General features: G+C 36.8%; 1 protein-coding gene across 4 annotated transcripts in view; it reads left to right on the top strand.

The window, feature by feature from the left end:
• Positions 1 to 24,768, top strand: part of LOC150110364 (uncharacterized) — a 192,322-nt gene that overhangs the window by 124,712 nt on the left and 42,842 nt on the right. For 2 of the 4 annotated variants that reach the window (XM_090393257.1, XM_090393278.1), the window contains exons 10-11: positions 2,052 to 2,147; positions 14,625 to 14,720. In XM_090393257.1, coding sequence (XP_090249383.1) covers positions 2,052 to 2,147; positions 14,625 to 14,720 — 192 coding nt within the window. Of the gene's footprint in view, positions 1 to 2,051; positions 2,148 to 14,624; positions 14,732 to 24,768 lie in introns of all 4 variants that reach the window. The other 2 variants (XR_016548367.1, XM_090393266.1) reach the window with 2 other exon arrangements.

Genomic DNA, 24,768 nt, shown 5'->3' with positions numbered 1-24,768 from the left:
GAGGCATACTCTTGTGTTTCTTTTGATATCACGAAAAAAAAAAGCACTTCATTACATAATCAAAGATGTATGATAATTTGTAAAAGACAAGGTTCATAGGATAATTTTTCTTCTTCTTCTGTATAGTTATTCATGATTTTTATTTCATGTCATGCATAGATACATTTTGTAATTTGTTTTCCTCTAAATTTATTGTGAAAGATTTCTGTATTCTCATTTTTTGTGCACATGAAGCACTGTATTATTTATTGTTTTTTCCTATGATGTTTTTGAAATATAATTTTGAAACTCTTCATGTTTCTTTTTTTTTTTAATGTTTGTAAACTGTTCCACTTATGCTTTATTACACTGAGTTAATCATATCTATATTTAGTTGTAAGGATCAAAATAAACTATTTTTATTTTGATATTGAATAAATTAACAAAAGTATTGAAAGATTTATTAATTATTATTTAGTTTTTTATATGCAAAAATATTTATATAAATTATATTTCATCAGTGTACATAATTCAGTGCACTTTTATGTATTTTCACTCATTAACTGTTGCATGTAAAAGTGTGTTGTGCTCTGATGATGCTGAGTTGAAATTCAGCGAAATATAAGCAGTTAATAAAACACCTCTTTTCTAAAATTGTGTGGTGTTGTTAATACCATAAAAATTAGTCATGAATTTACTTTTTTTTATGAATTTCCTCTATTTTTTGCATAATCATTAATTTAAAAAAAAAGGGGAATTATTTTGGCCTTTGTCTGAGAATAGATGGCATTCCCACTGCACTGGAAGTTGAAGGCAAAATTCTGAAGGCAAAATTCTGACTATCCTATTGAAATGACTTTCATCATGTGCTTAACTCTTCCCATCATACTACAAGTGAGAACAGCCTTACCAAACTGAATAAAATCAAAAAATATATGAAATCAGAAGTAATCATTTTAGGTATTCTGTCTGTCTCTTGTATATCACTCTGCAAGTGCTATAATTGCATTTATTGCAAAGCAAATATTATTATTATGCATCACCTCTAAAGAGCCCAAGGACTCATTGTCAGAAGGCTTGCTATTCCACACAACCAGGGGTGTAGCTGGTGGGGGGGGGGTGATCCACCCCGGGCAGCACTTTTTGCCCAACTTTTTTAAACTTTTGCAGTTAATTCTAAAATATAGTCTCGAGAACTCATTTCCAAATATTGAAATACTACTGCGAATTTTCCTTTGAATTGCTATAAGTGTTGCTAGTTGTGAGAGGAGTTTTTCTAAATAAAACTGATTAAGAATTACATACATTACTATGAAACAGACTTTGCCAATGTCATTGACGATTTTGTTAACAGAAAAGCAAGAAAAATAACATTTTAGAATGTTGAAATTAAAGTTTTACTTCAAAAATAAACATAGTATTTTAATTTATTTCCCTATACGTCGCTTTGACTTTTTGTAGTATTTTTAGTGTGTATCGAGAGGGGCGGCAAAAGCTCTAGCTACACCACTGCACACAACCCACCATCTACACTACACTACATTTACACACAACTGCACTATTCATCAGCCACTCACATTGCCATCTACTCCCACTAATAGTATTTCTTATCTGAAAATTTGTGTTTGTGAGTGTGTTTGTTCTCTGTCTGATTTGCCTATATGGCTTAATGAAAATCCTGAGTTTCCAGAAGAAAACCCTACTACTTATGAGATGTTCACATTCTCCTAGCCATGTACAATTGAAGCAAATTTCATAAAACTTGGTTAGAGACAACACTAAGCTTTTTGATGCATTTCACAAAAATAATTTACTACTTTTTAAATTGAATTTATTTTATTAGGTTTAGTTTAATGAAAAATAATAATTATTTTGAATTTAAAAATGTTCTGCTTTAGATGCTGGCTTTGATTCTCGTTTGGTTTATTTAGTATCCATAGTGAAGGACTGTGCATACTTTTGTGAATTATGCTGTGGCATAACTGAATATTCTGGGTGATAATTCATTCTTTATTAATTCATTTTTTTATTCATTCTTTATTTGTTTATTTTGTGTCTTATTTTTTTTCCAGCTTTATGTCGGCAAGGATGCAAGAATGGAGGTCGATGTGTGTCTCCAGATGTTTGTGTTTGTACATCAGGATATACAGGAAAGGATTGTGGAAGTGGTAAGTTTGCATGTATATGTGAATTTTAGAAATGTGTATACTCATTTCTAAAAGAAATGGGCTTAAAATGTGAGATTAATGAATCAGAAGTCTTCAAAATAGAATGACTATGCTATACCTACTGTAGGAAAGGTTAATTTCTTATGTAAAAATTATGGAGACTGCTACCATGTAGGAGTAATAACTTTAAGATAAAATTAATTTTGATATTCATATTAAGCTCATCAGTTGGGGTACATACACAATATATGAATTATGAAATACTGATTATGAAGACAGATTGAACATTTGTAGACTGCAGACACTAGCAAACAAGAGAAAGAGGAGTGATATGATTGAGACTTACAAACTTCTGTAAGAGTCATACAGGATTCCAGTTGATGGAATTTTTCAATTTATTGAGGGTAGGGAAAGGACAAGAGGACATCCATGGAATCTGAGAATGAATGCCACTAAGAAAGTGGCAGTGAGGACTAGGTTTTTCTCTCATAGGGTGGTGTGTGATGGGAATAAATTACCATTGGATGTTGTGAGTGCAAGCAGTGTGAATGAATTCAAGAATAAGTATGATAGCTGGTGTGGGTAGTATGCAGCCTCCACACACACACACACACACAAAACTGCATCAATGGCTATTGGGTTTAACTATTTAGAGTCCTGATAGCTGCTAGCAGTCATAAGTAGTTATAGTCTGTAGTCCTATTCTTGCTAGGTATTTGTACCCAGTGTGTGAATTATGGGTTGTGATTTTCAATTTGGTGCCTGGATCCTTGGAGTTAGAGCATGCTAGTGATGTAAAGATTTCATTTATTTTAATTTGTGAACAGATTAAGAACTGTTGTTTTGCATCTTGAAATGTTTACTGACCTTTCTGAATTTGCTTTCCTGAGATGGTATCATCTGGATGTTATATGTGGAAACTCTCCACATTCTAAATATTTTTAGGAAATTATTACTGTTGATTGACATCCAACAGGCCTCTTGAAACTTGTGTTTGTATCAAGTTTTGGTATGGTGTAAGGATTAGATGCCTTTTCAGTCGGTTCAATGGAATGTATGACATGCATAATCAGAAATACCTGATTTTCCATATTTCTTGAATCTGTTATTTGTGTTCTTCCTTTCATATTGTTATGTTCAGTCTGTTTTACCTATATGAAGTGAGTTGCAGATGCATTAGATTTGGTATACCCTTGGGTGGTCAAGGAGGAAGAAAGAAATCCTTAGTGGAGTTAAATAAGTTATTCAATTTGTTGGAGATTTAAAGTAGATTTAAGGCTATATTTCTGAAGAATTCTGCATAATTGTTCAGATACTTTAATATGAATGGCCATTACCTTACTATAATTTTTTTAATTTATTTTTTTTAATTTTTAGCATTAACCTTGTTACGAATTTTGCTGATTTGTTTTTTGCTATAGCCAATATTTATAAATGTCTTGCTGCTTATTTGTTGTTATTCATCCTTTAAATCATGCTCATCTAAGCAAAACTGATATCTAATTTTTTTTGTATTGGGTAGTGGCAAGAATTTGTGTGGATTGGCCAGTATGCTTATGATAGATAGCACATATTGCCATAAATTATATTTCAGCAGTGTACATAATTCAGTGCACTTTTATGAATTTTCACTCACTCACTGTCCCGTGTACAAGTGTGTTGTGCTCTGATGATGCATATAATAATGAATGCAAAATGATCACTGTGCAAACTAACCTCCTACCAATGAAGTAGGTTAGTCTGTTTCTTTATTAGCATACAGGGATAGCTGCAGAAAGATATGGTTGATGTTAAATCAAGGGTGCCAGATCACAAAACAAAGTAATCTTCCACTGACACATTCTTCATGTTTACAGGCTGGTAGTGGGGAGAATATAAGTGTTCCATAAATATATTGTGAAATGAAAAGTGTTCTGTGACTAAAAAAGTTTGGAAAATGCTGATCTACTCTATGGCTATGGCTTTGTTACAAAGAATTCAATCATGAGCTCTCTTTTCAGTTTTATTCTTTTATCACTGATTTTTATATTAAATTTGTGTTAAATCAAGGGTGCCAGCCGATCTGGTTGGCCGAGTGGTCAGAGTATCTGCTCTCCAGCCATAAAGGCTGTGGGTTCGAATCCCACCATGTGCATGGATGTTTGTGATTGTCAGTGAAAATACTAGTGGTGATAGGCAGTAGATGGTGTTGGTGTAGTTGCAGTTAGTTATAGTTGGTGGATTGAGTGGTTATAGTTGGTTATAGTTACAGTTAGTTATAGTTGGTGGAGACAGAGAGTTGTAGAGTAGGTGCCCTCCCTCAATGAGTCTTTCGACTCCCTGGAGGTGCCACATAATAATAATAATAATAATAATAATAATAATAATAATAATAATAATGTTGTATATACTTTAGTATTATTTTAATGTATATGGATCACATTAAAGAAAATGTATTATTAAACCGGACATTCAAATCAGAGGTATTAAGCTTTACTCTAGACATATGGCATTATTCTCTTTAAATAAATCTCTGCAAGTCTAGAAACATCTTTTGCAAAATAAAATAATTGCCTTGGCAAATTTAATATAAAAATCAGTGATAAAAAAATAAAACTGAAAAGAGAGCTCATCAACTGCATTCTCAGTAACAGAGCTATAGCCATAGAGTAAATCAGCATTTTTCAAACTTTTTTAGTCACAGAACACTTTTCATCTCACAATACATTTATGGAACACTTATATTCTTCACACTACCAGCCTGTAAACATGAAGAATGTGTCAGTGGAAGACTGCTTTCTTTCGTCCACCCGAATAATGCATGATATCAGTTTGTCACCCCCCCCTCAACCTGTGTACTCCAGATTAAATTGCATAAAGGTCATGCTAGATCACTACATTGGTACTTTCTTGTAGATGCCATTACCTCTTTGCATATTTCTCTATGCAAATTCTGCCAAAATAAAGCGTTTTTCTTGGACTATTTGATTGTTAGTCTCTGCCAGTATATTAATAACTGGAAAAAAAATCTTAACAATTTTATGATACAAAAGTGGTGTGCAGTACAAATATACAAAATTTATATATATATATATTATTTTTTCTTAAAGTTATTAATTCCAATTTTTCATGGAACTTGGTTCACATCTCACAAAACACTACTGTTCTATGGAATGCAGTTTGGGAAACACTGGAGTAGGTTATACATAGTTATTTAAATATAATATGTAATGGGGATAACTAATTTAATATGGAAATAAATAAGAAAATAAATCAGGCTGGTATGGTGGGAAGCATATGAGCATACATATGGGACATTTGCTATGAAATTCAACAGTGAAGAAGATTAGAATTCTGAAAACAGAGCACATCAACTGCATTCATGGTTACAAACCTATAAAACAGGTGACACATTTTAGCTATTTAAGTAAATTATTTAGTGAAGATTACTGTGACATCCCCCCCCCCCTTGGAGTCCAAAGACTCATACGAGGATATTCTTCGCTATCTAACCCTGTCTATGTGCTTTAATTTCCTATCTACACAGTACACCATCAACATCATACCATCTACTTTCCACTAATACACTACATCATCTGCAGCATGTTACCAACTTTCTCCTAATATTCTCTATCATCCACTATCCATAGATTTACTATGGATAGTGGATGATATTTACTACCCAACAGTACACTACATCATCTAATATCATCTTTTGCCATATTAATAGTATGTTGTGTGTTAATTTCAATGCATTCATCCAATATTTGCCTTTCTTCAGGATGATAAACCTGTGTTTCCAGGATTAGAAAACCTACACTTCTGTGTGAAATCAGCTTACTCACCTTCAGTTGAAAAAGTCCATATAAAGAATAATTCCTCAAATTATTATTATTATTATTATTATTATGGGTGCCTACATGGAGTCTGAAGACTCATTGTGGGGGAGACCCAAACTATCCACCCAATCTATCATTCCTCTCCTTGAACCCATTAAAGACAAAGTCCTCACAACTGACAGTGGCAACCCATTCCACTCATTCACAACTCTCCAAGCAAAAAATCTAGTCCTCACCCTCCCCCTACTAACCACATCTTTATTCAACTTCCGGGGATGACACCTTTTTCTGGTCCTTTCTAGCCAAGTGCTGAAACATTTCCCCTACACCTGTCCTATAAAACCTTTAAGCAACTTAAATGTTTCTATCACATTCCCTCTTTATCTCCTATCAACCAACTTCTGCAATCCACACACTGTAAATCTATCTTCATAGGGAACCTTCCACCAACCACTCACCTCTGAATCCTCTCCATCACTTCCTCATTCCCAAGAAACCCAGGACACCAGACTTGAGCACAGTAATTCAGATGTGGATGTATCAAGGCCTTATAAAGAGGTATAACAACTTCCTTATCTCTACTTGTTAATGTGTTCTTCAATAACCAAATAATCTTATGGGGCTGCCTTAGCAACTTTAGTAATATGTCCTCTAAACTTTGTCTATGACCACTCCTAAATCTCTAGCTTCATCTATTTCCTGGAATACAGTGCCACCAATGTGATACACAACTTGTAACCTGTTTATACCAAAATTCATAATTTTACATTTCTCCACATTAAACTGATACCCATTATCTTTTGCCCATACTAACAGCCTATTTAAATCGTCCTGCAAGTTCTCCACATCACTTTGATTAACTATTACTCTACCTACTTTCATATTATCAGCAAACAGCTGAATGTTTCTGTTCAGATTATTTCCTATATCATTTATGTACAAATTAAACAGCAATGATCTCAGCACTGAACCTTGTGGCACCACTAGTCACGTGTTTTTGCCTTGATTCTGCCCCTCCATGTGCCACTTTTTGATATCTGTCCAGCAGCCACCCTCCTTATCCACTTAACCAGTGTCATATCCATCCCCATTTGTTCTAATTTGCGTAACATAGTTCCATGTAGTATTTGGTTAAATGCTTTTGCAAAATCTAGCAGAATCATCGTGTACCATTTCCTTTATCCAACTCTGCTGTTAGTCTATTATAAAAAAAGTTAGTAAATTACTAAGGCTGACCAATCCTTCACAAAGCCATGTTGCCCCTCATACAGTAACATATTTTTATCCACCTATTCTTGAATTCTTTTTTTGACCAATTTTTCTAGTACTTTTACCACATGCCTGAGATACTAATTGGTCTATAATTTGCTACTGCCGTCTTAGACCCTCCCTTATGCAAGGGAATTATTTTGCCCTCTTTTTAATCCCTTGGAACTCTACCAGAGTTCCATCAGTTCCCTTGCACATTCTCTTAAAACCTGAGCTGATATCCCATCTAATTCCACAGATATATTTATATTGAGATTCTGCAATATCCTAAGATCCTCCAATTCATCCACCTCTGTTCCCGCATGAGTGTCTGTCACATATATTAAAGCAGTAACCTCACTAGGATGATATACTCTTGCACAGTAGTCACTCAGTAATTCAACTGTTTTATCTGCTTCTGTCATCTCATGACCATCATCATCACTCATTAAGGTTAATCTTTCATAGTCATTCTTCCTCTTACTTGCCACATAACCAAAGAATGCTTTGGGATTTCCATTGGCCTGCTTGGCTAGATTCTTCTCATAATCTGACTCTGCCTTCTTTGCCATGCTGGTCACCTTTCTCTTTATACAGGGTGGACAAAAGTCACAAAGGAATTTCAATATTTAATAACTCCTTTATTTTTTGTTTTAAATGTACAATACCATAGCACCATATGCAGTATATATAGGAAATAAATTTACACTAGATGTGAAAAACCAAATCTCGTGACTGGCATCCATTTTCTGCTTTGTACAAACTTGCTCTTTCTTAGGTGTTTTTCATGACACCTCTTAGTGTTTCAAGTTCCAGTGCACTGATTTCAGCCCAAATATTGTTCTTCAGCTGTAGAAGTGTGTGTGAGGCTTGTTAGCATAAACGTTTTCTTTGAGATAGCCCCATAGGAAGAAATCAGGAGTCATCAGATCTGGAGAATGTGATGGCCAGCTTATGTCGCAACTGCAGGAATTTATTCTTCCCTCAAAAATTTGCCTCAGAAGTTGGATTGTGGCCCTTGCTGCATGAGCTGTCCTCCATCCTTTTGGAACCACATGTCATGTTTATCTTGAACTGCTGGGAGCAAGAAATTTTTGATCATAGACTGATATTCATCTCCTGTAACATTGACATGGTTCCCAATGTGGTCTTCGAAAAAGTAAAGTAAAGTAAGAAAAAGTAAGGTCCAATCACTTCTTCCAACATCACCCCATACCAGACCATACACTTAAGGAAGTGCAATTCCCTTTGGTGAATTGCCCTAGGATTTTCCGAACCCCAAATCTTGCAGTTTTGTTTGTTAGTGAAGCCATTCATATGAAAATATTCTTTATCTGACATTATCAGCTTGTGGATAAATTTGGGATCTCTCCTTGCTAATTCTTGAAATCTGACTGCATATTGAAATCTGTGGGCATAATCTGGTGGCTTCGGCTGTTGCACAAACTGGATTTTTTATGGAAACAGGTTCAAGGTTTTCAGAATACGCCGGAGTGAAGTCCAAGAGACTGACTCCAACCTGTCCAGACTGCCTTCGAGTTGATATGCTCTGGTCTTCTGCAACATTCTCCCTTACATGCTCAACTGTGGCTTCATTCCTGAGTGCAGTCTGCCTGCAAACTTCAGACCCCTTCATGACTTTTGGCCCACCCTGTATATCCACCGCAGAATTTTTCTTCTGTAAGTTGTACTTAATGATATTACTCATCCATCTAACTCCTATTAACCCTCCTTACTTTAGGTATACAATTTAACATTGCTTCCTCTAGATGACCCTTAACTACCTCCCATGGACTACTAACAGTTTTATGCTATGGCACAGATTTAAACTTCTTCCTAAGCATATCATAATCACCTGCCTTGTAGTTCCACATATACCCCTTATTGATAAAATATTCTCTTGTATAATCTCCTAAGTCAAGACCACATGTTTACTTTCACCAATCGAAGGCAATGTGGTCACCTTGGTTATGGTTAGCTCTTCCGATCCTATGACAGACCCAATACTTTCACATCCCTGGTCCCCTCCCTCACTTGCTGCCTCAAGTAATTATTTCTCAGTAGGTGTATAAATTTCATTTCTTTTCTGCCATGTGATATTTCTTCCTTCCACTCTATATCTCCATAGTTGAAGTCCCCCCACCCCATAATAATAATTACTCGACCTTTACCCATTGTCATAATTTGGCAATGCATGTCTTCAAGATCATCTGTGGTACTCCCTGACCTTTAGCAACAACCAGCTGTATATTTTGTCTTACTAGTCTTAATCTCACACCAGACAGCTTCATGACCACCCACCTTCCCACCTATCTCCTGTTCTTTTTGGCTGCAATTCATCCTCCATCATCATTAAGGAGACAAGGCTAACTTTGCTGTTAGCCTTGTCTCATTAATGACTAATACTTTTGATGAGGTTGCACTAACCAATGCCAAAACTCTTCCCTCTGGTTCCATATAATTCTGGCATTAGTATATAGAAACAGCAGCATTCCTTTAGGACCCCACTCACCCTTACTCACTGAAGTGACTACCTTATTTAATATATTTGCTTGAAAGACTAGATTCTACACTTGATCATTCTCACCCACCTCATGGGTGCCTTCACTCACTCACACACACACACACACACACACTACTTCCATCCTAATTGGTTAAGTTTTCCTGAATTTGACTTCAGCATGCTCGGTAAACAAAGCTCTCTAGACACCTAACACCAAAACCATTTAGATGCAATCCATCAACATTATACAAATCCTTCTTTCCATCAAACACAGACTACAGATCCACAAATATTCATCATTTTTTGTGCACAACCTATGAATTGATTCATTGGCTATCAGTGCCCTCCTCCTCAGTTCTCCTCTATCATAGTGTGGCAGGAGACTTACAACGTTCACCTTCTCACTCTTAATTTTTGCTTCGTCTAACAAGTCTTTTACATCCTCCCTAATAGATATTTCTTGCCTCTCAGATCATTAGCATCTTACCTTTCTGCATCCAGATGGCATGACTAATATCATTAATTTGTGCCGGGGAAATATGATTTTGTTACACTTTCATTAAGTACTCCCCTGATCATTGAGTACTTGTGTACTTTGATCATTGAGTAATTATGTACTCCAAACATAATTTTTTCGGACCACCTGCTTCTTTCTCTTCTCAGCTCTGCTAATCTCTTGCTGCTTCTGCAACTTTTAGGTCATTGCTACCTACTAGAATCAAGACTTTTGAATTGACCTTGCTTTGAGGTAAGTAAATATGTACACATATTTAAAATTCAGAAAATTGCAGATGAACATACCAACAGAATTATCTACATCAGGGATTCTCAACCTGTGGTACGCATACCACTGGTGGTATGTGAGCCACTGCCTTACTGATACATCTAATATCTTGAATTAAATATAGTGGTACGCCACTGGAAAAGGTTGAGAACCCCTGATCTACAGTATTGAAGCATAAAGTCAAGAATAAAAAAAATGAAAGATGTACAGCTTAAAAGCAGTAAAAGTATCTTTTAAATAAATACGTTAAATAAAAAATAATCAGCAACGGTTATGTCACATGATTGTGAAACACCATATGTTAACTATTAAAAAAAAACTACTTGTTTTGGATACCTCCTCTGAAACTACTAAATACATTTTTTCTTGTCACCACACTCCTCTGTAGCATAGTTAGGAGGATGACATAATGTTTTTAAATCCTATCTAGGAAATAGAAGAACCTTATAAGGGCTATCCAGCTGAAGGTGAATTAGATGTTCTTATATGGAGGTGACAGGTTTTTTCTTTGTATAAAAAAATGAACTAGCTTGAGAACACATACAATTAACAGACATAATATACTGGTCTCAGCAAGAATACCGATGACTTATTTTCATGAAACTAACAAAGACAGAGGGGAAAAAAAATTAGTTGCTTTGTCTGTAATGCCACCTATTTAACACTTATTCTTACACTTACCATGTTACAGACTTGAAGCAGTTCTGTCAACAAGATCAACTTGAATATTAAGTCAGTTAGAGATCTCAATACCCTATCATGTATCTTGCAGATATCTTGCCTTCCATGATCCTTATCATTATTATTATTATCCCAAGATCCCATGGAGACAAAGACTCATCTAAGAGGTCCTTTTGTCATACACACACAGAGCTCATCATACCTTGCCTTAAACACACTCAAATTCTCTGCAGACACCACACTCTCAGGCAAGGCATTCCAATTATTCACAACTCTGCATGCAAAAAACCTGCTTCTTACTCCCCAGCTCACACCCTCCTTATACATCTTCCAGGTCCAACATTGATCTTTCTCATTCTCCCCTGATCTCCCACCATTTGCTATAAAACCCTGTCCAGCATTGATCTCATAACTACGCTTTACTAACTTGTAGATCTCTATCCTATCACCCCTCTGCCTCCTATCCACTAGACTCTGTAAATTGCATCTTCTCAACCTGTCCTCATATTTGATTCAGAAATCAGAAACTACCTTAGTAAGTCACCTCTGGACCCTTTCCAACATCTCTTTGTCCTTTTGAAAACCGTGAACAAATCTATTCACAGAAGTCCATGTGTGGCCTAATCAAAGCCTTATACAGGGTGTCCCAAAATTCATGCAAGATTTAAATTTAGCGGCATTTGTGCGGTAAAGTGTTGCCAACGAGAAAAAAAAGACAGCGTGACAGCTGACAGTTCAGAGTTATTAAAAATGGAGCGCTACACGAAAGAACAACGCATTTTCATTGTTGAGCAATATTTTAAAAATAATGAAGGTTTCGCAGCTACAGTTTGCAATTTTCGTACAAAATATATTCGGAATAGTGATTTAACTTCATCAACTGTGAAAAGATTAATTAAAAACTTCAAGGAAACTGGATCAATTAGTGATCTTATACACTCTGGCCGTCCTTCAACAAGTCGTTCAACAGAAAACATCGAAGCAGTTCGTGAGAGTATTGCTGAGAGTCCAGGAACATCAATTGGGCACCGTGGTCTTGAATTGGGCATTTCGAGAAGCTCTCTACAGCGTATTCTCACAAAAGATTTGCATCTTTATGCTTACAAAGTTCAATTGACTCAAGAACTGAAGCCTACTGACCACACACAGCGAAGAGAGTTCGTTGAATGGATTATGGAACAACAACAAGTGGATGCTTATTTTTTGAACAAATTCATCTTCAGCGATGAGGCTCATTTTCATTTTGATGGCTTCGTTAATCGACAAAATTGTCGCATTTGGGGTTCAGAAAATCCACAAGTGATTGTTGAGAAACAAATGCATCCACAACGTGTCACTGTTTGGTGCGGATTTTGGGCTGGAGGCATCATCGGTCCATTCTTCTTCGAAAATGTGGCTGGTAAGGCAATAACAGTTAATGGTGCTCGCTATGGCGACATGATAATCCAGTTTTTTGTGCCTAAATTGCTAGATATGGATGTGGACAACATGTGGTTTCAACAAGACGGTGCCATATGCCATACAGCCCAAGAAACAATTCAATTACTGCATGAGTCATTTCCTGGTCGTGTAATTTCCCGTTTTGGTGATCAGAATTGGCCGCCCAGATCATGTGACTTAACGCTGTTGGAATTTTTTCTTTGGGGTTTTTTGAAGTCTAAAGTTTATGCCAACAAGCCCATGACCACCCATGCCTTAAAGGAAGAAATTGAGAGCTGTATCAACGAAATTCAGCCACATTTATGCAAAACGGTCATGGAAAATTTCAACAAAAGAGTGCATATGTGCCAGCAAAGCCGTGGAGGCCATTTACCCGATATGCTATTCCATGCATAACCCTATACTGTATACTTTATGAATCAATAAGAAATTACAATTTTTAATTAAAAACCTATGTTTTCTATCAAAATTACTTCTTGCGTGAATTTTGGGACACCCTGTACAATGGAATAAGAATCATTCCCAGAATTCTTTGTGTTGTCCTCACAATTTTGGCAATGTGTCCCCTAAATTTCAGATCCTTATCCACTATCACCCCAAGATCCCTTATTTCTTCAACCTCCAACAGTATATTCCCACCAAGAATAAATTCTACATCCCATCTTTGTTTCCCAAATTTTAAAACTTTACATTTTGCAACGTTGAACTAACATCCCCTATTTCTGTGCCCATCCACTCAATTTATTCAAGTATTTTTGTAAGGCTACAACATCTCTACATAGTTTGTCCCAACTTTGCATCATCTTCAAACAAATGAATATCCCCATCCAAATCTTCATCAATATCATTAACATACAGGTTAAACAACAATGGCCCTAAAACAGACCCTTGAGGCTAGTGACTTTCGATTTCCTGGATATTGCTACCCCATACACAACTTGCTGATACCTATCAGATAGCCATTCTCTAATCTAATATCCAACCCCCATTCACTCTAGTTTGACTATCAACTTATCATGTGGTAATCTATCAAAGTCTTTGCGAAATTTAAGTATACTATTATGCATCTATCTCCTCTGTACAAGGAAGCCATCATCTTATTGTAATAAGTAAGTAGATTACTAAAATGACCTCCTCGTAGCAAATCCATGCTGTCCATCAAAGATAATGCCATTATTGTCAACCCACTTCTGGATCCTAGTTCTCACCAGCTTCTCCAACAACTTAACCACAACACCTGACATGAAGGTAGGCCTATAATTTAATGCCTGAGTTTTATCACCTCCCTTATGAAGCTGCACCATCTTGCCCTTCTTCCATTCCTTTGGAACTTGACCCAGCACAAGTGAGAGTAGGATGTCAAAATAGCCATCACTAGTTTAGAGAGAGATCAGTAATTGGTGACAATAATTGAAATGTTATTGAAATGTGTGCACACACACACACACAGTATATTTGTACAGAGTGATTCATATAGAACTGAACCAAAAAATCTGTTATAGATCAGAAATGGCAGCAGCATGGATTGGGCTTGAAGCACTTATGAATTACCAAATGCTTGGTATCCAGCCATTCATGATCAGTTTCCATTAGTTTGTCTACGATGTAGAATGAAAACTTTTGGTTTGGTTCTATGTGAATCACCCTGTATTTTTTCTCTATAACTTTTCATTTGTTAGTTCATGAAAATTAATCATCGTTGTTTTTATCTGAACTGTATGATCAGGTAAAAGTGCTTTGACTGACCAGTTATTTAAATGCTTATTCCCTATTTATATGGTATATTCTGTTCTAATTGTGTGATTTTCATTATGCAGAACATGGGAATATCAAATATTAATTAATAATATCAGTAATCCACTCTTAATAAAAAATAAAAAATAAACATATCAAACATAAATGCAAAATTGAAATTATTTATAATAGCCTAAATAAATTCAAGCTTAAAAATGGCACAGCACATCAGACTAAAAAGAATAATCAGTAATCATTTATATATATAGCAAAATGTGATCCACCATGCAAAAATGGGGGCATCTGCACCAAACCCTACTTCTGTCATTGCCCATCAGAAACAAGAGGGAGTTTCTGTGAGAAATGTAAGTGTTACGTAAGTGAACTTCACATTTTTCACTTTTTTAATAACAGTGAATTTATTTAACCATAAACATTGGTTCAATGAATATTTGGGAAATAAACAATAATTATAGTGCATTAATATAACACAATTATATGCTCAAAAATTTCTCATGAAAAGCTGTCAGTTGCTATATCTTTACCCATATATTGTAATCAATCAGAAAGGATTGAGGCTGCTTAATAAAAAAATAGCTATCATTACAGGTAAATAGCTATTATCACAAATACTTGTACTAGAACCAATTCTGGCTCAGTTATGCCAAATATATATATATATATATATATATATATAGAGAGAGAGAGAGAGAGAGAGAGAGAGAGAGAGAGATTTTTTTTCTTCAAATTATTTTGAAAATTACTATACAATACTATAAAATAAAATACAACAAATACTATATTTTACTGTAAGGAACTCAATGTTACACACTACCTTAGGCCTTGGCATCTCATGCTCATAGCTTTCAAAGCTGAAATTATAAATGTTGATGTTTCCATTGTTTTCGTGAGAACCCATGATGTCTAATGGCACATTTACAGTATTCCACCCCAAGAATTCTATCCAATGATTTGTTTTGAATTACAGCTTAAGCACCTGTTGTGTATGTATTCTTCTGGCTGGTTTGCCTGTTTTATGGAATAAAACCCAGGTTTCCAGAGAGAGAGAGAGAGAGAGAGCATTGCCATCTCTGTATCAAACCAGTTAACTAACCTTCACTTGTAAAGCCAGCAATGGGACACTGGCTTATATATATATTATTATTGTTATTATGACATCTGACCTCCATAGGCTCAAAAGACTCATCATAAGAGATCTATGATGAGTTCCTTTCATGCAAAAAGATCATTGAACATGTCTTAAACACATTCAAAGTTTCCACATTCACCACACTTTCAGGCAATGCATTCCACTCACCAATCACTCCTCTGCTCATACTCTCCATATACAACTTCCAAGGATGGACCCTAGTTCTACCCCCCCCTTGCCTCCCTCTGCTCTGTGAAAAATCTCTGCATTAATCTGGCAACAACCTCTCACCAACTAATATGTCTGACACATATCCCCCCCCTCCCTTCTTCTTCTTCTGTTCAAGTTGCATTCCCTCAATCTCTCCTTATATCTGACAGTCCATTGACCCCATACTAACTTAGTAAACATTTTCTGGATCCTCTCCAATACATCCTCCTGAAAACCAGGCAACCAAATCTGTGCATCATAGTCCATATGTGGCTTGATCAAAGTCTTATGCAAGTTAGCCATAACCTCTTTGCTTCTGCATGTCAGTGTCCTCCTCATTATTGCTATAATCCTTTGGAATGTTTTTACAATTTTTGCAATATGATCCCCTAAATTTCAAGTCTCTGTCCACCATCACTCCCAGATTTCTCATCTCCTCAACCTCCTTAAAAATTTCTCCATTAATTGTATACTCTGCATCAAAACCTTGCCTACCAAACTTTAATACCTTGCACTTTACAACATCAAACTGATACCTCCACTCATTTGCCTTACATAATCTATTCAGATCCTCCTGCAAGGCCACAACATATGCCCTACGAGGGTGATTCCATAAGTTTCCGGCCTGCCTAACTTTTAGAGGTGATAGAAAGAAAACAACTGTGTCACTTTTCAACATAATCTCCATTTACTTCAACACACTTTTCACATCTTTGAATTAACATTTCTGCGCTCTTGAAAAAATAACATGTACTTTTTGTCTGCATCTTTCACCTCATTGTCATCTGAAAATTTTCTTCCTCAAAGGTCTTTCTTCAGTTTTGAGAAGATGTAATAGTCACTGGGTGCTAGATCTGAGCTGTAGGGTGGGCGTTCAATCTCCTGGAAGACACAGTCCTTCACTGCAGCCTTTGCAACAATAGCTGTATGTACTGGAGCATTGTTGTGAAGCAGGTGAACACGTTCCTGGTCTCTTCTCCTTTGTGGCATTGCACATTCATACAGGAGTGAAGCATAATATTCTGCGTTAACAGTGGTATTCCTTTCCTTGAAATCAATCAAGAGAATTCCCCTGCAATCCTCCAAAGATTGTTGCCATGATCTTCTTGGTGGACTGAGTGACCTTGGCTTATCTTGGCAGTGCTTCACCTGGTTTGTGCCACTCCATGGATTCCCTTTTGGAAAGAGAGTCATAATAAAGGACCATGGTTTCATCCCCAGTGACAATGGATTCCTACACGTTTCTCTGATTTCCTTGGCAAAGCTCTAAAAATGTGCAGGAATAAGTCACACAATGCTGCTTCTGAATTGAAGAGAGAAGTCAGGGTGCCCACCTTGCATTGACCTTCATCATGTGAAACTTCTCATGAATGATACGAAAGACAGTTGTTATAGAATGCCCCAACCATACTGAGACTTCTTTGAGCTTCAGCCGTCTGTCATTGAGCAGTTTTTTCTCAACAAGAGAGACATTTCCCTCAGTCATCACTTCCATAGGCTGACCATCACGAGGATCATTTTCGATACTCTTTCTTCCTAGGCGAAACTATTTAGCACATTCCTTCATGCTGGAATATGAAGCTTCCCAATAAACACCATCCAATTGCTGTTTGATAGCACTCAGAGAAATCCCTTCTTTGGTGAAAAACGTTATCACAGTGCAGCATTCAATTTTTAACATTATAGCCACTTAGCATGCCATGTGTTAGTCAAACGAGTGTCTCTAACTGAATGGTGCAGGTAGAGTTGGAACTGGTACTAATCTCCCCATAGATGGTGCTATTTGTCACGCACTGCATTTTAAGATTGGTGCAAATTTTGTATGTCAGGCCAGAAATTTTTGGAACCTACCTCATACTTTTCATGACTCTTCCCAACTTTGTATCATTGGCAAACAGCTGCTCATCTGCAGTTAAGTCAGTCTCGATGTCATTAACATACAAGTTAAGCAATAATGGTCCCACAACAGATCCCTGTGACAATCATACTAATGACCATCTTCTTTTGAATACCACTCCTCCTGCACAACCTGCTGATATATATCTGACAGCCAATCAGCTATCCAACTCACTAGTCTGTAATCTAATTCCATCTCTTTCAATTTAGCTACTAGCTTGCAATGTGGCAGTTTATCAAAGGCTTTTGAAAAATCCAAGTACTCCACATGTATGCATCTCCTTTATCGAGTGAACTTGTCACTTTGTTGTAATAGGTAAGCATATTGCTGAAATATGACCCCCCCCCCAACAAACCCATACTGCTATTATCAACTCACTTCTGAATCCTAGGCCTCACCAACTTCTCTAACACTTTAACAACAGACATACAGACTTGCCTATAATTTGTAGAGTCAGTCTTATCCCCCTCCCCTTTTGTGAAGTGGAACAAATTTTCCAACCTTCCATTCCTTTGGGACTTGTCCTGTTGCAAGACTCATGTTAAACAGGTATGCCAAAGGTGCCATTAATTCCATGGAGCATTCCCTCAAGACACATGGCAACATACTGTGAAGTCATATTGTCTTATTAACATAAGGTTTACTTAACTCCTCATATCTTCCTGCTCATTCACAATCATTCTCTCTTCCATCATACCCTCTACACTTGAACTTCTCATGATGTTATCTTCATGAAGATGAAATACACTGAAAAACTGATCATTGAATACTTCAAGTATATCTATCCTCCACATTGGTTCCCAATCTGCTACCATCACCAACTAGCTTCATCTCCCATAGTCGTTTTTTTCTTCTACTTGCCACATATCAAAAGAACTCACTAGGATTTTCTTTGCTTGATTGGCTAATTTCTTCTTCTCATACTGTATTTTTGCTGTCTTTACCAAACAAGTAATCTTCCTGGCCTGCTCTTTGTACTTCTCATGCAACTGATCATTACCAGTATTCATCTTGTGTTGTCTCCATCTCTTCCAGATTTCACACTTAATCTCTTCATTCATCCATTTTACTCCTACTTTGTTTAGCCTTTTTCACCTTTGGCATATACTCAGACCTTGCTGCTGTTAAATAGCTCTTTATCAATACCTAAGTGGCATCTGTCTTCTTCCCACTCAACTTTGATTTCTATGCTGTAGCTCCCAGTTGTCTCTTAAGCTTTTCATAATCATCAGCCTTGTAGTTCCATATATATCCTTTCTTTATAGAAGTTTTCATATTACTTACTGCAACCCAAGTGATTGTTTCATTTTCACTCTCACCAACCAGGGAAAGATTAGACTCTCCATTCACTTTCACATCTTCTGACGATATAACCAGATCTAAGACTCTTAACCCTCCATTCTTCTTCTTCTACTTCTCTCTTTCATCATCTATGTGGATGATGATGAGGCCAAATGAACTCTTTCCACTTTTGTCTGTCCTGAGAGAGAGAGTCCGAACAATTCTGTCCAGTTTGGTGTCGCTTGTTGTGATTTGGTTTTCAGGTCCTCTTTTATTTTGTCTATCCATCTAATTTTGGGCCATCCTTTGGATCTTTTATCCTCCATCTTTGTATTCAGGGCTTTAGATGGTAGTCTTTCTGTTCCCATTCTGGTCACATGGCCAAACCATCGCAGTTTTCTTTCTTGGATTTTGTCTAACTCTCCAATTCATATTGCCTAAGACTGTTGTCCCTTAAAACTCAAGAAATTCATTCTCCTTATTCCCTGATGCTATCCCTTGATAGCATCAGGGAATAAGGAGAACGCAAATTCCAATATTGCCATAATTGAAATCACCCATAATTACACTTGGGTAAAGGATTAAACTAAATTTTAATAAATTTAGTGCAAAACCAAGTGCAAAATAAACTTCCAACATCTTTCTCTAAATCCAGAGTAATTTAATAATAATGTGGTACACCAGTTGGCAACTCATATAGGTAAATATGACCTCTCCATTGCTTCTGCCTTAGTATCACCACTCTGGGTCTGCCTCCCACTGATGAGACCTCAATAAAGATCGAAACCGGTCTGGGTAGTGGCCCTTCCCTTAATGCATAGCAGTATACATGTCCGCAAGGAGATGTGCATTGCATTATGAGAGATACTGAGACAAGGAGTGATGAGAGCTTGATCTACCTTTGCTACGAGTTGCCAAGGGATGTACCACCTTGGTATATCCCTTGGCTAACCTCAGTCCTGAAGATATTCTCAGGCGCAAACTTTGTTTGCTTACACTTGGGTAAAGGATTAAACTAAATTTATTATAGTCTAACCAAGTGCAAAATAAACTTCCAATTTATCATGAAGTTTATATATAGTTAACATTAACTGCACTTCCACACCTTTTATCAAAAGTGTGGCACTTTTTAGTGGCCTTCTTCCAGTATATTCTGTGCTGGGCGTCCAATGCATGGTCTGATGTACTGGAAGATTGTTTTTTGAATTTATGCCTAACTTTGCAAAACTGATCAGTGAGCTGACTGCTTATATACAGTAAATTAAGCTGTCTTCAATGCTTTTCATAATCACCAGCCTTGTAATTCCACATATATCCTTTCCTCACAGAAGTCTTCATATGGCTAGTCACAACCCAGGTAATCACTTCATGATCACTCTCACCAGCTGGAGGGAAGTGCGAAATGCACTTACAGTCACATCCTCTGATGAAGTGATCATATCTAAAACTCTCAGTCCTCATGTGCCCTCCTTTACATAGTGCCTGAGATATTTGTCTCTCAAGAACTCAACTTCACTTATTCCCAAATTCTATCTCTTCATTCCAATATATACTTGGTCCTTGGAAAAGTTGGTCCTTGTTGGGATCCGAATAGCAGAGTAGGAAATGATTGTCAGACATTCAAAAATATTTTGGGAAAATTTGGAGGAAAGCACAAAGCTAATAATAATGGCAAATACCTCTTGGATTTCTACTCACGACATGGACTGGGAAGAACATGTAAGAAAGTTTTAAAGTGAATAAAAGTTGAGCACTTTCAGATGTGAACTGTAGCCTAAAATACACAAACATTATTCAAAGAAAAATGAAAGAGTTTGAGAACAGGAACCAAACTTTGGAGATTCAGTGACAAATTCTGAAGAAAACATTGATTGATTCAGCCAGAGAGAGATATGTGGTGAAGTTTGCAAGGTTGTGTGCAAGGATAGAAAAATCAGAACTTCATGGTGGACACTGGACGTTAAAGAGGCAGTGAAAGAAAAGAAGAAAACATATAAAAAGTTCCTGGCAAATAAGTCAGCTTGTGCTCTTAGAGAATACAGAGACCAATGTCAGAAAGCTAGACACTGTGTAAAACTAGCTAAACAAAAGTCATGGGAAGACTATGGTAAGAACATAGAAAATAAATATCAAGAAGGTGGCAAGATATTCTGAAGGTTGTTGAAAAAGCTCAGAAATGGAGGAAAGAGTGCTGTAAAAGGAATTAGAGATGATAAAGGTGGCATGTAAACTGGAGAAAAAGATATCCTTGATCATCATCATCATCATCATCAAATTCCTGCCATGTACCCTCAAGGGGTGTACAGGATATGACAGTACTACATGAAAAAAATTACATCATTACTAACTTCCTATCTACAATTTTCCTCCAAATCAGTCTGTTACTTGTCAAGACTCCAACATTATCAGATCTTATATTTCTATCGTCTAAGGCACTTTGTACCGTATCAATCCACCTATATCTTGGTCTTCCTCTGGGTCGTTTTCCTGCCAACCTGGCAGAGAACACTTGTTTTGCTAATCTTTCCTCTCCCATTCTATTTAAGTGACCATACCATCTGAGATTAGCTCTGCTAACGCATTCCTGGATGCTGACAATGTCAAGTTCTTTCCTAATATCCTCATTTTTAATATGATATTGCCATTGATGCCATCTGTTCACGCCTCTAATCTTTCTCAGGACTCTCATATCTGCGGTCTCTAGTCTTTGGTCAAGTGTTTTACTTCTGACCCAGCTCTCAGATCCATAAGTTAAAATTGGTTTGAACACAGTCTTGTATACAACTAATTTAGTGTTCCGACTAATTTCTTTCTTATTCCATATGAATTTATTCAATTGACTTCCCACGATACCAGCTTTGCTGATTCTGTTGTCTATTTCTATATTTAGTTTACCATCTTCAGTAAAAATTGTGCCTAAGTAGCTGAAATGTTTTACTTGTTCCACAGGTTCTCCATTCACAACACAGTTGACATTTTCAACGATTCTGCCTATTTTCATTGTCTTTGTCTTTTTATTGCTGACCTTCATACCATATCTATTACAACAGCTATTCAATTTAGTCAGAGAATCTTGCAGACTTGTAGCGGATTTATTTAGAAGTATAACATCATCCGCATAAAGCAAAGAGCTGACATTAACATCTCCAATTTTGATATCAGGTTTAATACCACATTCCTTCATAATGTGATCCATATAGATAATGAATAACAGAGGGGATAATGTACATCCTTGTCTCACACCAGATTTAACATTAAACCATCTTCCTGTACTTATTTCAATTCTAACTGCTGACTCACAACTCAAATAAAAACTAAGTATTGCTTGATATAATGCCCCATTGACACCATATAACTGCAGCGTATTGAATAGCTTCTCTCTTGGCACCTTGTCATATGCCTTTTCCAAATCGACAAAACTTAAATACAGATCTTTGTTATATTCCCATGCTTTCTCGACTATTTGTCGTAAAGTGAAGATCTGATCCTGACAGCCTCTATTTGGCCTGAATCCAGCTTGTTCTTCACCAAGCTTTTCTTCCACAATTCTTCTCAACCGTTTCTCAAGTATACTTGCATAGATCTTGCCAGGAACACTCAGTAGGGAAATACCTCTGTAATTCTCACATTCAGTTTTATTTCCCTTTTTATATATGGGTACTATGAGAGCTCTACTCCAATCATTGGGAATTCGTCCCTCTGTCCAGGCTTTCTGAACTATGCAGTGCAGCCACTGTAAGACTCTTATACCACCATACTTCAGCATTTCTGGTCGAATATCATCTACTCCTGCTGCCTTTCCACATTTCAAGCCTTTGATGGCTTTTTCTACTTCAAGTATGGATATGTATTCCTGACTGCATGCCTGGTCAGTGTTTTTTATCACTGTGCTGTCAATACTGCTTGTTTCATTTAGCAGTTTTTCAAAGTAATTACTCCATACTTCAAGGATATCTTTTTCTCCTGTTTTCATTTCACCTTTATCATCTCTAATTCCTTTTACAGCACTCTTTCCTCCATTCCTAAGCTTCTTCAACAACCTCCAGAATATTTTGCCACCTTCTTGATATTTATTTTCTATATTCTTGCCAAAGTCCTCCCATGACTTTTGTTTAGCTAGTTTTACACACTGTTTAGCTTTCTTACATTTGTCTCTGTATTCTGTAAGAGTAAAAGCTGACTTATTTGCCAGGAACTTTTGATATGCTTTCTTCTTTTCCTTCACTGCCTCTTTAACTTCCTGTGTCCACCAGGGAGTTCTGATTTTTTTATCCTTGCACACAACCTCACCACATGCCTCTCTGGCAGAATCAATCAATGTTTCCTTCAGAGTTTGCCACTGAATCTCCAAGGTTTGATTCCTGTTCTCAAACTCTTTCATTTTCTTTTCAATAATATTTCTGTATTTTAGTCTACAGTTCACATCTGAGAGCTGCTCAACTTTTATTCGCTTTAAAACTTTCTTACATGTTATTCTTTTCAATATGAAATTCAATTTTATCCTGCTCAAGACTAAATAGTGATCACTTCCAATTTCAAATCCTCTGTACACTCTGGTGTCCTGCACCAGGGAGAAAACATCACTATCAACAATAACATAGTCAATGAGACTTTTCTTATTCCTAGCCTCTTCTCTCCATGTGAATTTGTGCACATTTTTATGTTGGAACATGGTGTTAGTAATAACCAGTCCATGTCCTGAGCAGAAATCCAACAGATATTTGCCATTATTATTAGCTTTGCTCTTTTCTCCAAATTTTCCCAAAATATTTTTGTATATCTCACAATCATTTCCTACTCTACTATTTAGATCCCCAACAAGGACCAGCTTTTCCTTTTTCATTGTGTCAGTTGCTTTTTCTAAAGCCTCAAAAAATTCCTCCACTTCTACCTTAGTAGAACCTTCTGTGGGACCATAGGCACAAATAAGTCTCATTGTCCAGTTCCCCATTCTCATATTTGCCCACATTACTCTACTTGAGACTGACTGCCATTCAAGAAGATTAGCCTCGTATTTTGTGTTGAATACTATGGCTACTCCTTCTTTTCCTTGATTGTCATTGCCTGAATATAACATTTTGTATTTATTGCTCAGAAAGATCTCACCAGTTTTGGTCTTTTTTGTTTCAGTCACCCCTATTATGTCGATCTGGTACTTATCTAATTCCTCAGCTAGCTCCATTTCTTTGCCATTCAGGCTTCTTACGTCGATAGTACCGATCTTTAACTCTGGTGATGTTGAGTTGGGGTTTGTTTTCAGATTTGTTCCAGTAGCTGACTTTTCGCTGTTCGCCCTGGTTCCCTGGCGAAAACAACGGGGGGCCTTGTTTAACCGGGCGATGCCCCAGCCGGCATGAAATTTTGTCATGTTGTACCATCATTTTTTATTTTGGTTTAACCAATAAGAATACAATTTGGTCGGCTAAATCCCAAATTGCCAGCCCATCCTCGTTCGTTCAGTATCAAAGTAGATACCCAACAGGGTGCACCACGAGAAGGTGAGGATTGGACATTAGGTCAGAAGCCCTGGTCGGTTCTCCGCATTCCTTTAAAAACTATGTGGAGGTCTCCTCTCAGTTATACAGCTTTGACCCTTAAGCACCCCGATATCCTTGATGTATGGAGTAATTACTTTGAAAAATTGTTAAATGAAAAGCAGTGATGATAGCCCAGTAGTAAAAAGCACTCAACAGATATGCAATCAGGAATACATATCCATACTTGAAATAGCCATCAAAAGCCTGAAATGTGGAAAGGCAGCTGGAGTAGATGATATTCAACCAGAAATGCTCAAGTATGGAGATATAAAAATTGTACAGTGACTGCACTGCATAGTTCAGAAGTCTGGACAGAGGGACGAATTCCAGATGATTGG

The sequence above is a fragment of the Typopeltis vanoorti genome, chromosome 1 (genome assembly GCF_054136105.1).
Source record: "Typopeltis vanoorti isolate ZY-2024b chromosome 1, IOZ_Tvanoo_1.0, whole genome shotgun sequence".
Classification (NCBI taxonomy): Eukaryota; Metazoa; Arthropoda; class Arachnida; order Uropygi; family Thelyphonidae; genus Typopeltis; species Typopeltis vanoorti.
Note: the sequence above shows the minus strand (reverse complement) of the source record. Positions and strands in the feature narration are given on the sequence as shown.